General features: G+C 41.6%; 1 protein-coding gene across 4 annotated transcripts in view; it reads right to left on the bottom strand.

Annotated features, from left to right (window-relative positions):
* The window catches only part of LOC117250212 (sodium channel protein type 2 subunit alpha), a 47,128-nt gene extending 32,888 nt beyond the window's left edge, over positions 1-14,240 (bottom strand). For 3 of the 4 annotated variants that reach the window (XM_033616310.2, XM_033616307.2, XM_033616309.2), the window contains exons 1-5: positions 13,975-14,240; positions 5,910-6,229; positions 1,697-1,815; positions 1,305-1,394; positions 495-623 (exon numbers count right to left, since the gene is read on the bottom strand). In XM_033616310.2, coding sequence (XP_033472201.1) covers positions 495-623; positions 1,305-1,394; positions 1,697-1,815; positions 5,910-6,176 — 605 coding nt within the window. In that variant the 5' untranslated portion in view covers positions 6,177-6,229; positions 13,975-14,240. Of the gene's footprint in view, positions 1-494; positions 624-1,304; positions 1,395-1,696; positions 1,816-5,909; positions 6,230-11,210; positions 11,530-13,974 lie in introns of those variants that run through there. The other variant, XM_033616308.2, reaches the window with a different exon arrangement.
* Between the last annotated feature and the right edge of the window lie 893 nt (positions 14,241-15,133).

Below are 15,133 nucleotides of genomic sequence, written 5' to 3' on the forward strand. Positions count from 1 at the left end.
GCAAGACACAGGCAGAAACCCATCACACGTGCACAACATCTGAGAAACACAACCACCTCTCATAACAGCATTATGAATTACAGGAATCTCTTAAACAAGATTACGGTTTTATTATATTATGAGAGCAATGAGTAATCCTTCTCATGATCACAAAAATCATTCACAGTGTAACCTAATGCTGAAGGCTTTATTCTCTAGCTTCAAGACAAGTAGCTGAAGTCATTGAGGCGTGGGACAAATATGGGCCAGGATACTCCACGCTTTAGGGACTCACATCCATTACGACGGAGCAGATTTCTGGCCATGATTTCAAAACATACACATCTAATCTGCAGATAATCATGCCCCTCTTCATTCTCCCTGCTCTCCTTCTCACATTCAGCAGGACTTACTGTAATAGGCTGCTGGGCTGATTAGCATTCAAAGCATTCGGCCTCTTAATCTACGCCAGATCATGTTAAGATGATCCTAACTGTGCTTGTCAGAATACTTACGCCATGAGGATAACACTGAAATCCAGCCAGTTCCACGGGTCCCTCAGGAAAGTGAACTTCCCGACACAGAAGCCCCTGGCCAGGATCTTTATGAGGGACTCGAAGGTGTAAATCCCTGTGAATGTGTACCTGGTGAACAAGAGAGGAAGTGTGGGGAGAGAGGAGGAGAAGACAATGATGTTGGTTACCGTCTCCACTGCTCAGAGGGAAGGTGACATTATTACATTATCTCCTATATTTGCTGCAGTGTGTCCTGATTGTTTTCCTTTTAATTTCAGTTATTGTTCCCTGTTTTATTTTGATATACTCACCCTACTTTGCTTCCTGCTCTAATGTGTCACCCGTCTGTTTGAATGACTGCCCCGCCCTGATGTGTTTCACCTGTTCCTTGTCAGCCCTGCTGTCTCCTGTCTCTTGTTATCACCTTCCTTCCTGGTGTATTTAGTCTGTGTGCTCCCTTTTGTCTGTGCCAGTTCATCTTTCCTGTTTCAGTAAACGTTCCAGTGTGTTTTCCTAGTGTTTATTAGACCATTCTTCAGTTTCTTAGACTCAGACTAGCATTTTTTGACTGCTTACCTGTGGATCAAACCCTGCCGTCTAGTAAAGACCTTTTATTCAAACATGAATATAACGTAAAGGACTGTCTTTCATCTGAGCAGATTTGTATGTGTTTATCCACAAAGACATCATCATGACATCTCCAGAAAGTGAATGTCGTGCTGATTATAGTGTGTGTGTGACATGTCATATCTACACCAAAACCAAAAAGCCTTGTTCTACAGACAAAAATTAGAGAAAATGCGGACTTACTCTACATTCTTGGCCCATTCTGGGGGATTACTGAGGGTCATGAAAGCACAGTTGGTCAGGATGGTGAACATGATCAACATGCTGAACATCGTGGAGACAGAGTCAAGGAACACAACTGAACATCTGGGTTTTTGAGCATTAACTGCTTTAGGCTATGTGTGATAGACTACAACCAAACCTGACAGCAAACTAACATCTCCCAAACCATAACGGCTACAGTAAGAATGAAAAAGCATGTTTACAGTCATCCATAATCTAAAATGTCCTTCATGACTCATGTCTGTATAGAAAGTCTAAACCAATCATGACATTAAGTCGTCTTCATCGTGTAAATCCCTCTTTTGTCTGATAAACCCTTTAATCCAAGTCCGTGGCAAACTGTTAAAGGATATGAGTGTACTAAAACTCTAATAGCTACCCTCCTCAGAGGGTTGAAGGGGTTTAAGATGTACAAGGCAGGAGTGGCGTTGAAACGGAAGATTGCCTTCCCGCGATTCAATACTATGAAGGTCTGAAAGAGAGACAGAACAAAACGTGTTAAAATCCGCTTCACACACAGCCTTGTCTTTTCCCGGCTCACCTCATGTGGTGTATGTGAGAGATGCAGCACCCAGGGGAGATGTAAAATCGTACTGAAATTACATATCATAAATTTACATGTCTTTAAGCTTGTGTCCTATAGAGCCTGTTATGGAGAGCCATTTGGCCATTTTCTTTTATAGTGTTAACGCTAAGGCGCCCTGATGCGTCAGCGACAAGGACTATGACATTAATACATATACACATACTCAATCCGAACACAAGTGGTCAGCTGGAGAGACATGACGGACACAGACATGAACGTCCATGTGTCTCGGCTGTCCACATGTGTTCTGATCACAGACGCGCATGTTCACACCAGGTGTAAACTGGCTCACAGTGTCTGCTTATCATGCCATGTGTGATTAGTCATAAGAGCAGAGCAGACTAAGCTGGCTGTTATTATAACGGAGCTAGATGAGTCCACCTCAGGCAGGACATGTTGGCACTGCAGATCAACTGGCACAGTGGCCCAGATTAGCATTTAGCACCTCTGTTGGCCCGCGCTTTAAAGGCTCTGACTTGGCTGAGCTCATTACTGTTGGAATGGGTTTTGCACCTCGCCTGCTGTTTAATGTAGTAAAGTATTAGCCATTTTACGATAAAGTCGTTACTAGAAATAGTCAGATCTTTTAGTTAATCAAAAGTGGCACAACCACTATGTAAAAATATGTTTGATGTCTGCACCCTACACATGAAGCTAGAGCCAGCAGCCTGTTAGCTCAGCTTAGCATCAGAAATGAAGATGGTGGGAACAGCCAGGCCCAGCTCTATCCAAAGTAACAAAAGCTCATTAATTAACACATTCTGTCTCATGGTCCAACAAATATCCTGTAAAACACAACTTTTGAGTTTACATTTTGTTTTTTGTACAGCTTAGACTAAAAAGATATAACATGTTAGTCAGTGAGAGGTTTAGAGGTGTGATAGGACAGTCAGGCCTGAAGTACTTCCCGACATGTTGAAATAAAACTGCAGTGTTGTCAGTAATATGTTCCTAAAGTATCAAAAGTAAAACTCCTCATAATGAGAGAAATTAATAGCATTACTGTCATCGATGCATTTATGTGTAAGCAGCATTTTACTATTGTAAACCCAAGCTTGGCATTACCAGAACCTCTCTGAACCTTTTTCGATTTCTAAGGGGCATTGTTAGGTGTAGCTCTTCATGTGATGTATTGCGCGCTGCTTGTGGGTAGGTTTTTGTTATTTGTTTCTCCCTCTATTTCCCTGGCGCCCCTCTAACTGTCTTCCTCTGCAGGAGTGGAGCACTTGAGAGTAATCAGCCATCAGGAGAGAACAAAAGGGACCTGAGGAGCAGGGTGTGCCTTTTTAAATGTAAGCTCGACTGCAGCACAGATTTTCAGGGAATCTTTCCCCTTCTTTTTTCGTCCCCAGTATGTTTTACAGTGTTGGGTTTTGTTATTTCAGTTTGGGTTGGAGATCACCAGCAGTCCAGTTATCAGGTTTTGTGTGGTTTAAGTAGGAGCTGGGTGCGAGTGCCCACTGGATGGCTGGCTCAGCAACTTCCCCATCTTTTGTTCTGTTTGACTGTGAGCTCCAACCCTTTTCTTTGCTTCTTTTAAACTGTTGAGTATGATTATTCGTTAACTAGTTGTGTTTTTCTTTATACATTTGGGTCCCCAGAAGAGCTTTGGTTTGTTTAGAGAGGCGGCAACAGGCGTAGACCAAAATACCTCTGGACCCAACTGGATAGATCTACAACCAAATCCAGTCGGAAGTATGGAAAACACATTTCTTATCACCAAAAGCTTTAAAGGGAAAATCTGACAATTTTCAAACAGCTCTGTGTCATAGGAATGTGTGCAGATGAACAGTGTTTGACTTCCCTTTATGTTGCCAGTGCCCAAAGCTCCAGGCTGCACAGGAGGAGGCTGAGAGTTGTTCATTTGCATTCATTGCCTGTGTTGCATTGACACAGAGCTGGATGAAAATCACCAGAGTTTCCCTTTAGGTGCTGCTGTGTGAAATATAATGTCCAGTTAGTTTTACACTGAGGTGATTTAACATCTGCAATCTTGGCTGTTCAGGAAAATACCTCAGAGCCCTGTTCTGTCAATAATCTTATCAAACCTGCACCATATGAGATAAATGGTTGAAAATGAGGCAGATAGGGCCAGGTTGGCTACAAAAACTGTTTGAAGGGGAACCAGATACATGAGAACATCAGCTCTCAGATATGTCTGGACACCAGGCAAGCAAAACCCTCAATCTTATGAATACACTTGACTCTTAAGAACTTTATTTTTTGCAGTCAGTTTACAAATGTACTAGAATTGAATGTCTGTTAAGAACATATTTGAATTCAATACTTTTAGAGACACAGTTTTTTAGGGATGCACCGAATATTCGGTAACCGACTATATTCGGCTGAATATTGCAAAAAAACACACATTCGGTATTCGGTGGAATAAGTGAAAAGCAAGGCCGAATAATAGCGGTGTGTTTTGATGACACAATCAAACAGCGTGCAGTGACGGACGGAGTAAAATGTCGGCAGTGTGGCGATAATTTACTCCGTCTGTCACTGCACTTGCATTTGCGACTAAAAATAGTTTTGTTTGAGCAAAATAAATTATCCAGTACGCTGTGTGAGTACAAATTTCAACCAGCAGCAGACGAAAGGTGAATCCCGCTAGTTGTGGGTTTAACGGGGGTCACAGACACGGACAGGAATATATTCCTGTCAAATACGGCGGCCATAGGCTTACTGGCGACGGAGAAGTCCGGCTCCAATAATGTCCTCTTCTTGGCGTCAAGACTGCCCAAAAGTACCTGGACAGCCGAGCCGTGGTGGCACACAGTATGTGGCGTTTCAGAGGAGAAACGAGCCGTTCACATTTCTCTCTTTGTGGCAGGTAATGGCCCACAGACCTCACCGCACTTTACGGACTGTTCTTTACTTAAGGGACTGTTCTTTACTTGTCAGGGGAGGAGGGTGGCTGGTTGATTCTTATTTATTTATTTATTTTATTTTGATCCCCCCTATGTTAATCACTTATTGATGCTGTTTTTGAAGTATGAATAAATCAGTAAGTAATTTATTCCATTGAAATATCATTGATGTATTATAGAAAAGTGATTTATCTTTTTATAAATGACAAAAGGCACATCTGCCTCATTTTTGCTGTGGTATCCTGATACTACTCAGAACCATGATATTTTCACTGGTATCGTACCGTGGGTCCCAATTTTGGTACCATGACAACACTAATCTGGAGGGGGTTCATCTGCAAAAACTAATGATACACTAAACAATGGCATTCGGTATTCGGTACTCGGTATTCGGCCAAGTGTTTAATTTTATTTGGCTTAGACTTCAGCCACAAATTTTAATTTCGGTGCATCCCTACAGTTTTTCACAATGCACCATATTTTAGACAGTGATTATATGGCTTGTGTAAACATCATCCTTGTCTGCAATGTAACTGTAGCTGTCAGATGTAGTGGATTAAACTAGAATATCTGAAATGCTGCCGAGTAGAAGTATGAAGAAGCATCAAACAAACATATTCCAGTAATAAAGGACAGTACTTGAGTAATTAAGTCTGTGAAACGTGAATGGTAGTGACCATGCTTATAGAATACATGTTGTATAATGAGCTGCACTATGCCTTTGGATAAAAACCAATCTGCCCACAGTCAAAGACAGGAAGTTGATATATTGAGCTGTTACCTTTCTTTAGCAGAGGTTTGTCTGATGTGGGAGGAAACTGCTACACCTGCTTATGTGTTTCCTTGAAATAGTTTGTCAAGAGCATCAGGGCCATTCACTTAAAGCTTTTAGGGGCTCAGAAGCTTGGATAAAAAAAGGTACAGACCTGATGTAGCAAAATTCACTGCTTGAGTCACACTCTAATTGAAAGTTAAATCAGTATGCATCATAATGCTTCAAGGCCAGCACACTCAAGAACAAGTCTTCAAGGTTCCCATTCACATTGTTATAAACATTTTCCTTTCATAAGATGGACCAGAAGTGATTCTTTTAATAACTTTGAAACAGACCTTCTCATTGCTGTAGAAGGGATCCAAGTCCTCCAGAGGGGTGGACACCAGGCCGGGAGGGATGTCCCCATAGATGAAGGGGAGAGATTTCCCCGCCTCCAGGTCACTGTTGGGCTTGGGCCCATTTTCATCGTCGCTGTCAATGCGTCGCTCCGCCCGTGGTCTCCGAGCCTCCTCCTCGGCGATGCGCCTCTCGATGGCGGCCAGCGACTCGGGGACGAAGGGGCGGAAGCTGTCAGGTCCGGGCGGTACAAGCAGCTGTGCCATCTTGTCATCCTGCTCCTTCAGAGAGCAGCGAGGGGCTCAGCTGGGGCAGGGAGCTGCAGTGAGAAGGGAGTGAGGGGGAAATGGATCAGCGGTCATGACCGGGCTTCTGAAAATAGTTGGTAAATTCACCTGTGGAGGTTATCTGCCTGGAACACGCTGAAAACTGGAAACCCTAACTGGACAAATGAGATCACTTAAACAGCTTGATGAAGAAGAATGTTATCAGACACTTAAAATAACAATCTGAGCCTGTCAGTGGCAAAACAAAGACTTTTAATGGACGTAAATTGATGGTGCTCAATTGCCTGCAGGAATTACATCACAGTTTTTTGTTGCCTGCTACAGCGGTCTACCGAAATACTGAACAAACATGTCAGCTGAAAATGACTTACCCCGTGCTCAATTTGTACAACGTGAACCAAAATCAAAGATGTTACTATCGGTTACATTGCTTTATATGAATGTGTCTTCTTCCTAGTTTGTGTTTTACAAAAGAAGAAGAACATATGTCATTTTTGGTTACTTTAAAAGGAATTACAGTAATAACTTGGGAAATTGGTTAAAGGTTTTTTTTTTTATCGTGCAGCAGACTGAATATTTCTTCATCGAGATGGTTGGTGGAGTATGTCAGTATCCTGGAAATAACTTCACAACAGCAGTACAGTAAATGATGTTAAATGACTTTCTGGGTTTTACATCAATCTCTGGGTATATCTTTCAGAAAAATCAGATGCTTCTGTCTGTGACTGGAGTGTAATAGATGAGAAGCACACACTGGGGAGAGATGTAGCCCAGCACGGCTACATATTCTCTGTCTGAGAATGGCTCAGAGTGAGGGGACGAGAACTAACTCTTACCTATTTCATCAAGCTGTAAAAGAGATGTCATTCAAACACATGTGTGCTATATTCAAAGTGTTACACAACTGTTTCTAGGCCCGACTTGGTAAGATTGCCGTCAAGACTTTTACATAAAAGTGACTCATGTACTTGGTCATGCATTAGACTGGCATGTTGAAGTGCCATAACATTTACATAAAGTGGCGGATGTCTGAAGGTGACTTACAACAAGCATGTGGACATTAGGGGAGTCATACAGACATGGATTTGAGATGCTGGAAAAGAAGAAAGCTCTTTTCACAGGCATTTGTAAAAACTACGAGTTTGCCTCACTGCATAACACAAGAGTGTTTTATAACCACTGACAAGATTTTACGTCAGAATCATCATGTGGACAAATGTGTTGAAGGCACGTTGATGTGCTTCTAGTGTTTGAGGCAGAATAAATATTGTGCTGTGTGTCACGCTGACCGCTGGGTGGAACATTTCAATCAACGCAGTGGGAGATCATAGGTAGGGTGGAGGCTTTAAAGAGGCAGTTAATAGGGGGTCTAACGTTGGCGGCATGCCTTCAGCTGACTCACAGGGTAACAGAAACATGACAAATAGACTCTCAGTGAACATTATCTTTTCACTTTGCCCCATTTATTGTTCTTTCTAAGTCTACTTATAGCTGCACTGTCCTTTTATCGCATAATCAATTGGTGGATGGTCTCAAATTAGACAGAAAATGAGTTGTGAACCATTTATCTATCACACTCAGAAGCCCATCGTGGTCCCACAGGAAATAGTGGGAAGGCACACAAACAAGATATACCCAAAAAACCCTGGTGAGCCATTATCAGTCTCAAAGGTGGGGTTAGTTCCTCGTGGGACAGTGTCCTGGCCAAGAAAACAGGAACCTCCCCTCTGGCAGAATCTCAAAAGTAATGTCTCCTTGACTTGTCAGCTTTTCTTCCCTTTTTCTAAATAGAAATAGAGGAACAGAGACTGCCCTACAACCTCTTCTTCTTTCCATTTTAAAATGCAGGGGTAGAGCAGGAGACAATTTTAAGCTATTTTGACATTCAGCCCGCGCCTGAGCAGCGAGCGGTTCAAGGGAAAGTCTGGAGCACAGTGACATCCCAGAATCATAGTGATGCTTAGCCATGATCTAAGTATGAGTGTAACCAGGTTTAGACTTTATGCCACATCTAACAATGGCACAGCACATATAAACTCATCCCTAATTTTTTTTACACATCCTCCTGTTGCTTCACATCAACTGAAATTACCACTGAGGAATTAACTGAGTATTTCTATGCCCACATTTAAACCATTTCCTGATAAGAGGGCAGAATTGGAAGCAACAACACAACAGATAAGTGATATGGCTTATAAACTGCGGTGAACCAGTCATAACATCCTTTGTTACTGGAGTGGAGGCTCATTAAAAGCCGCAGTAGCCAGCAAATGTGCTGTTTCTAAGAATTCATCAGGCCTAAACTGTGAATTAATTGAAGCTTCTCCCATAGGGGAAGCTCATGAAACACATCTGCTTGTGTCCCAACGACTGCCCCGGGACCCACTGTCATGATGTGTGGCCTGACAGCTTGTCTAGCATGAGCTGCAGGGTGGTGGTAGGATTGCGAATCCTGATGGAGCCCGTAGGCCCAACATCCACGCCCACCTCTGAGCTCAGCTTTCAGCGTGGTCATCCCTGGAGTCAAATATAACATGACAGACTGAAAACATATAGGGACCACTGACATTTCTGCACTTGTGTATCGTGGCACTGAAAGGAATCACAGTATCTATGAGAGCAGAGGTAATCTGGTTCACATGTGGCAACCTAATTGCCAGAATAAATGCATGTAAATGCAACAATGTCTTGGTAAAAACAACCGCTGTTTGTGGCACTATCATAGCAGGAAACGCAGCTATGTCTTGGTAAAAACAACTGCTTTTTGTGGCACCATCCTGGCAGGAAACACAGCAATGTCTCAGTAAAAACAACTGCTTTTTGTGGCACTATCCTGGCAGGAAACACAGTGACAGGTCGCTAAAAATCACCCACCTTTGGTGGCTAAAAAGCAGCTGCAAAGAAAGTAATGACTCACTAACAAGGAACTGGTTTCACTGTTTGTTGTACTTCAGTAGTTGTCTGCAGCTTGGCAGGTGTCTAGTCTAGCTGTCATGCCAGCCACCATCCCCTCTACCTCCCTGTAACAAAGTCAGCTCATAAACTACATCACTTTAGAAACCTTGATATGATATATATATATGCAATGTATAAAAGTAAGGTATCTGTGGTTTGAAGAAATAAAAACGCCAACATTGTGCTCTGGCGACTGGGCTGCACATGGACACAGCACTTAAAACAAATTCTTAGATTATTTTAAGGGTTTCTGCACATTGGCATGATGACTAAGGGATCAAAAGCCTTTGGAAAATGGAGAATAATTTACCTCAGTCTTGTTTTCACATTTACAACCTTCTAAATAATGTCTATATCATACTCTAAATCTCTAAAGCAAGTTTATGTTTGCTGTAAGATGAGTAAGGACCATGAACGCATCACCTCCTGATGCAATTCCAATGTCCACTGTTCTGTACAAAAGCAAGCTACCATAAGGCTTCAGCAGTCTGATTTAGACAAATTAAATATGTGTCGTCCATTTTACTCTTCTTTTGTACAAATTCCCTCTGTGTTACTATCCTTTAACCAAAGCTACACTGTCCGAAGACGCACAAAGAGGGACTTTGCACCAAATAGCAAAGGTGTTGACTTGACTCACATGAAATGAAATGAGTCAGACTTGAGTCATAGACTTAATGATTTCACACTCTATTTGACAAAATCAAAGACCTGCAACTTGACTTGGACGGCGGCTCAGCACTCTACCCGGTCCTTGAATGCACCTGAATTTCGTTGTATGTTTATACAATGACAATGAAGAAAACTGAATCTGGATCTTAACACCTATGACTTGTGACTTTGATTGACTTGACATTACTTGAAACATTCCCCCAAGCCCAAAGATCTTAACGTATGTGATTTAAAAAGTGTGCCACTAATAAATTAATTTCCCGTCATTTCCTGAATTAACTTAACAGTATTAATTTCTTGCAAGTCGACACTTAATTCCCCAGATCCATTTTGTTTGAGCCACTCCAACAGCATCCAATAAAGTTGCAGAAGAGAACAATGAAAAATGAAACCAAAAATAAATCTGCTCATGTGCAAAAACTACTTTGCAGTCAACAAAAAACGAATCACAGTATGCAAAACGTGGACCCAACAACTTCCAACTTTGCTTGACATTTGAAGTTGCACAAACAACAGTAAGTGAATGCTGTTATTAACATACTTCACGTAAGCTAATATTAGCCTGAGAGCTAAGTAACTGCACATTTTAGAAAGCACTTCTGTAAATGTCATATTATATATATATAAAAAAATTATATATATATATATATATACATATGTATAGGACTCACTTTTGGACAGTATGGTGAGCCATGCAGCACATAGCTGTCTTTATCTACATGTGAGCATGTTAGAAACCTGTTCTTTTAGGCACCTATCACAACACATCCACACCTCAACAGCAGTAAAGCACCCTTTAAAGTGCCCTTGAGTGTATCTGCCCTCTTTCAGCAGACAGATGTTTCACTGTCCGTGGTGCTAAAGCGAGAGCAGCTGCCTCAGAGAGCAAACACCAAGTGGAAACCTGTTTGAGTGTGTGAGACAACAACACACACACACCATCTCTGGAGTGTTCTTGAGGTAGACATTTGCTCTGTGCTCTGCTAAATCCACCTGAGTTACCCACATTTCATCTGAGTGACTACAACTGCAGCTGACATGGAGTCAAAAGGGCACTGCTGTCCATGGTGCTTATAGGAGAGGAGCACAAATGCCTCAGAAAATGAACTGATATATTTGACATTTGAAACATGTTTCACTACATTAACACAAACATGTGTAATATTAATAATTACACATTTGCGACTCTACATCGAGTTTATCGTGACCTTAAAGCACTTTGAGGACGTCTCCATCTCCTCTATCACCTGTAATGAGCTAAGCAAATGCTATATTTGCTGTATCGATTATCTTATCAGCTCCAGATAGAGGCTAGCATGGAAGTATGTAGCTCAGTAGCTGCTAAGGCTAATGATAAATCAGAAATACAGAGACGACGGGTGTCACCTTAATCGTCTCGGTTTCAAAGCGAGCCGCTGGGGCCGCAGCAGCAGCAGCTGTCGCCATGTTGATGATGATGATGATGATGATGTCTCCTCGTTTTCTCAGGGGCTCCGAAAACCGACTCTTTTTGTGTTTGCCAAAAAACCTGTCGGATTAGCGTTGGCCGTCATGTCCTCCTCCTCCCCTACAGATACGCCACCAGCAGCACGACGACACCCAGCAGCGGAAAACAACGAGAGAAGGCACGTACACACCGGTGAGACACCGACTGAGGTTGAGCCGCTCAGTCGCTTCAGCGGCGGCAGCCACCCATCAACATCCCCTGGAAACCTGTGGTGCCCAAACTGAGGTCCGGGGGCCACATGGCGTCCTTCAACTGAGGCTGAAATGCCTCCCAGAAAAAAAATCCTATTGTGTTATACTTGTTTCCCCCTCACCTCCATATTCCATATACGCCTACTTTTAGGGACTGTTCTCTACTTATTAGAGGAGGGGAGAGGCTGAGGTGTGACTTGGTTTTTCAACCCTCCCAGAAGCTATAAATATTTTTCCTTGAGCCTCCCTGAGTGACATAATTATAATTATTACAATTTAAAAACATACCCATGGATGTTTGTAAGTTAAAATTGAAATCCTAGAGTTGAAAAAAAAAGCCTCCGATCCCTTTTTCGAGTACATATAAGAGCTGATATTTCCAGATATTCCTGAATTAATGCCTGTTTTCCTGTTTTTTAAATTGTGATGTGACAGGCGAGTGTCCGACCAACGACCATGACTATATGTTTTAGTATTTAGTGTGATTTTTTTTTATCACTGTCACCTCACAGCAAGAGGGTTCCTGGTTTGATCCCAGTTTGCATGTTCTCCCTGTGTCAGCGTGGGTTTTCTCTGGGTACTCCAGCTTCCTCTCACAGTCCAAAGACATGCAGGTTAATTGGTGACTCTAAAATGTCCGTAGGTGTTGTCTGTCTCTATGTGTCTGCCCTGTGATAGCCTGGTGACCTGTCCAGGGTGTACCCCACCTCTTGCCCTATGTCAGCTGGGCTGACCCTCAATCAGAAAAGCGGTTACAGAAATGAATGAATGAATATTTTTATATTTTGATTTTACTCCTACATTGTTTTGTTCTTTGTCTTGTTCTGAGTACTGATTTGGTTTGTAATATTTGTCTTGTTTTAGCCCTTTTGTATTGTTCTTTTTTTACTTACGACTTACGTTTTTGTTGTTTCCTTATTGGATTGACAAATATTATTGTGCTTTCTATGGCTCTATTTGGAAAATCTCAGTAAACAAATCTGGGGGGAAAAGCCTTGGTTTTCACTGCTGGTTAGTTTAAGCAAAGGGTTTATTTTTGGCAAACTTTTAAATGACACAGTGATTTTGATGAAATGTCATTATTCTAAGCTCAGATTTGGTGATGGTTTTCTTTCTGACTGAAGCGTTTGTCCCACATAATGTGTTCAACGACTGTCGGAAATTTTAAAAATCTAACAATAATTTCTATTTTTACAGTTTCTGGCTATAATAAACAGTGATTTTGGTGATTTTTAAAGTAAACATGCATATTTTCTTTTTAAAAATGGTGCTAAAATAAATACAAAAGATGTCAAGACTTAATTTTGTTGTCTGTTCTTAGTGCTCACACTGAGCTGGGAAAGAAAGCTTTTATGTGCTCAACTCCTCTCACCTGGAATCACCTAAAGATTTGAAACTACGTAAATTGGTCTCTCTGCCTGATCTGAAAGCTCTCTACCTACAAGGATGAATGAGTCGGCTGGGTCTTGTCATTGCGCGTAGGTGCTATTTCTATGTGTTACTGTATATGTTTATGTTTTTTATTGTGTAGTTGTTTGGCTGCAACTTTTTGCGTTCTGCTGTCTTGGTCAGGTCTTCCCTGGTTAAATATGGGTTAAATCAAAAATATACATGCCTCCCCCTTTTTACACCACCTCCTCCCCTCATTAGTAACGAGCAGTCCCTTCCACTACTGAATACTGAAGCAGTAACTCAAGTGCTCACGTTCCCGGGTCTTATCAATGTGATATATGTAAAACTATAAGTGTATTTGGGCTCGCTGACGTAAAAGGTACAAGAAGTCCCACCATGAAACACTCAATGGGTCTGAATGAGTCTGGGCGTGTCCTTGCCAGATGTGTCTAATGCTTGTACTCAATCCTGGCTTCCCAAAAATAGAAACAGACCTTTTCTGTCACCTCTCTCCCTGTTTTATATATGAAACATATGCAAATATCGGCTCTTGTCGCGTCACATGGTATGATTAGGACACATTTTTACACCAAATGGGCCTTTATTCCCTCCCAGCACATCGGGGGGTGCTTATATTTGAAGCTCATATTGTTTGTCACGACGTGGAGGTTATTTTCGTTCATTTCGTCCATTTGGAAATGAAGGAGAGTGTGTCCTTTACGCGCAGATGGTCCATAACTGCTTTATAATAAGCCAATTAAATGGAGACTAACATTATGCGTAATTAAAATGACATTTTAAAAGGGAAAAGCTTATTAAATAGCACCTTTCTGATACACGGTGGCTGCAGGGAGCGTCACGCGCGCAAATAGCGGAATAATATCATATAAACGGTTTTAAAATCACCACACGCTGTTTGTATTGATCCAATTCACACAAGACACATGACAACTATTTTCTCTAGAGGGAAATGAAACCAAAGCGCGGTTATTTATCAGTAAGTGTGAGCTGTCACATCAGTGCGCCTGAGAGACTCTCCTCCAAAGATGTGGATACTCACCACCATTACGGTGCCCAGCAGGTGGGGACCCTGAAGGTAGATCCCATATCCAAAAGAATAATCCTTTATTTAAGCGGATGGCCTGTCAATTTGAGACTCAAATGCGTCGTTCCTTTTGTGCAATCCCGTCCGGGGGTTGACTGGATTATCATTTAATAAGCGCTCCTTTGATTTTTTTTAGCCGCCCTTGCCATGGAGAAATCAATCCGCGCTTCCGGTTGGATAGGCATCGCAGGCTGGGAATGAATGTCCTTATAGATGTGACTGTCGCAAGATGGCCTGGATGTACACTTCTAGAAAACACCAGAGTCAAAGGGGAGGAGAGCAACCTGTTGTTAGTGTCATAGGACAACCATAAATTACATAGACTGTGTTATTATTTTTATTTTTGAAGGCAGACTGAATAAATCAATAGGCTACTTTATACTGAACTGTATTTAACTATTCAGATTTGTTTTATTTTGGTAGCTGCTTGTCCTAATTATCACTTCCTGAAGATTATTATTCTACATATTTATCATAAAATCTCTGTAGTTATTCAGTTTCAGTTTAAAAGTTGCTTATTTTTTTAATAGCCCCATAAAGCTACATTACAGGTGTTGTTTTTTTTTTTTTAAGAAAATATATTAGGCCTACTTTTTAAAAGCTTTTTCAGCAGTGGCAATGTGTACAATAACTGAAACCAAACTTAAGGTAAAAGCTTTTTAATCTCTAAAAGTTGTTGTATTGGCAACACAATCAATAATTTATAATAATTTTGATTTAATGAAAGTTCAGATTGAGGTGTTAGGAAACTGGCATGTGCGTGCTCACGTGGAGCATAGACACCACATTGGGGTGCAGACGTCAGTGCACAATGAGTCCTCTGGATTTTTCTTGTACATTTATGCCATCTGCTGGACAGTTGGTGGAATTACACCCAAACACGGTTACATAAAGCACACACTGGAATCAAGTATCTTCTCCTCTACTATTGTGGTCTGTGTAAAGCACAAAGGTCAACAAACCTCAAATGTTTTTTATATGGATTCATTGCGTTGTTGTGTGATTCAAACTCATTCAACTACATCCCTCACAGTCGCCAGAGGTGGACACACCCTTAAGCGCTCAGTGTTGCATGTCACTCTCACATGGGTGCAAGTAGTTTCACTTCACCATG

Source organism: Epinephelus lanceolatus, chromosome 24 (genome assembly GCF_041903045.1).
Source record: "Epinephelus lanceolatus isolate andai-2023 chromosome 24, ASM4190304v1, whole genome shotgun sequence".
Lineage (NCBI taxonomy): Eukaryota > Metazoa > Chordata > Actinopteri > Perciformes > Serranidae > Epinephelus > Epinephelus lanceolatus.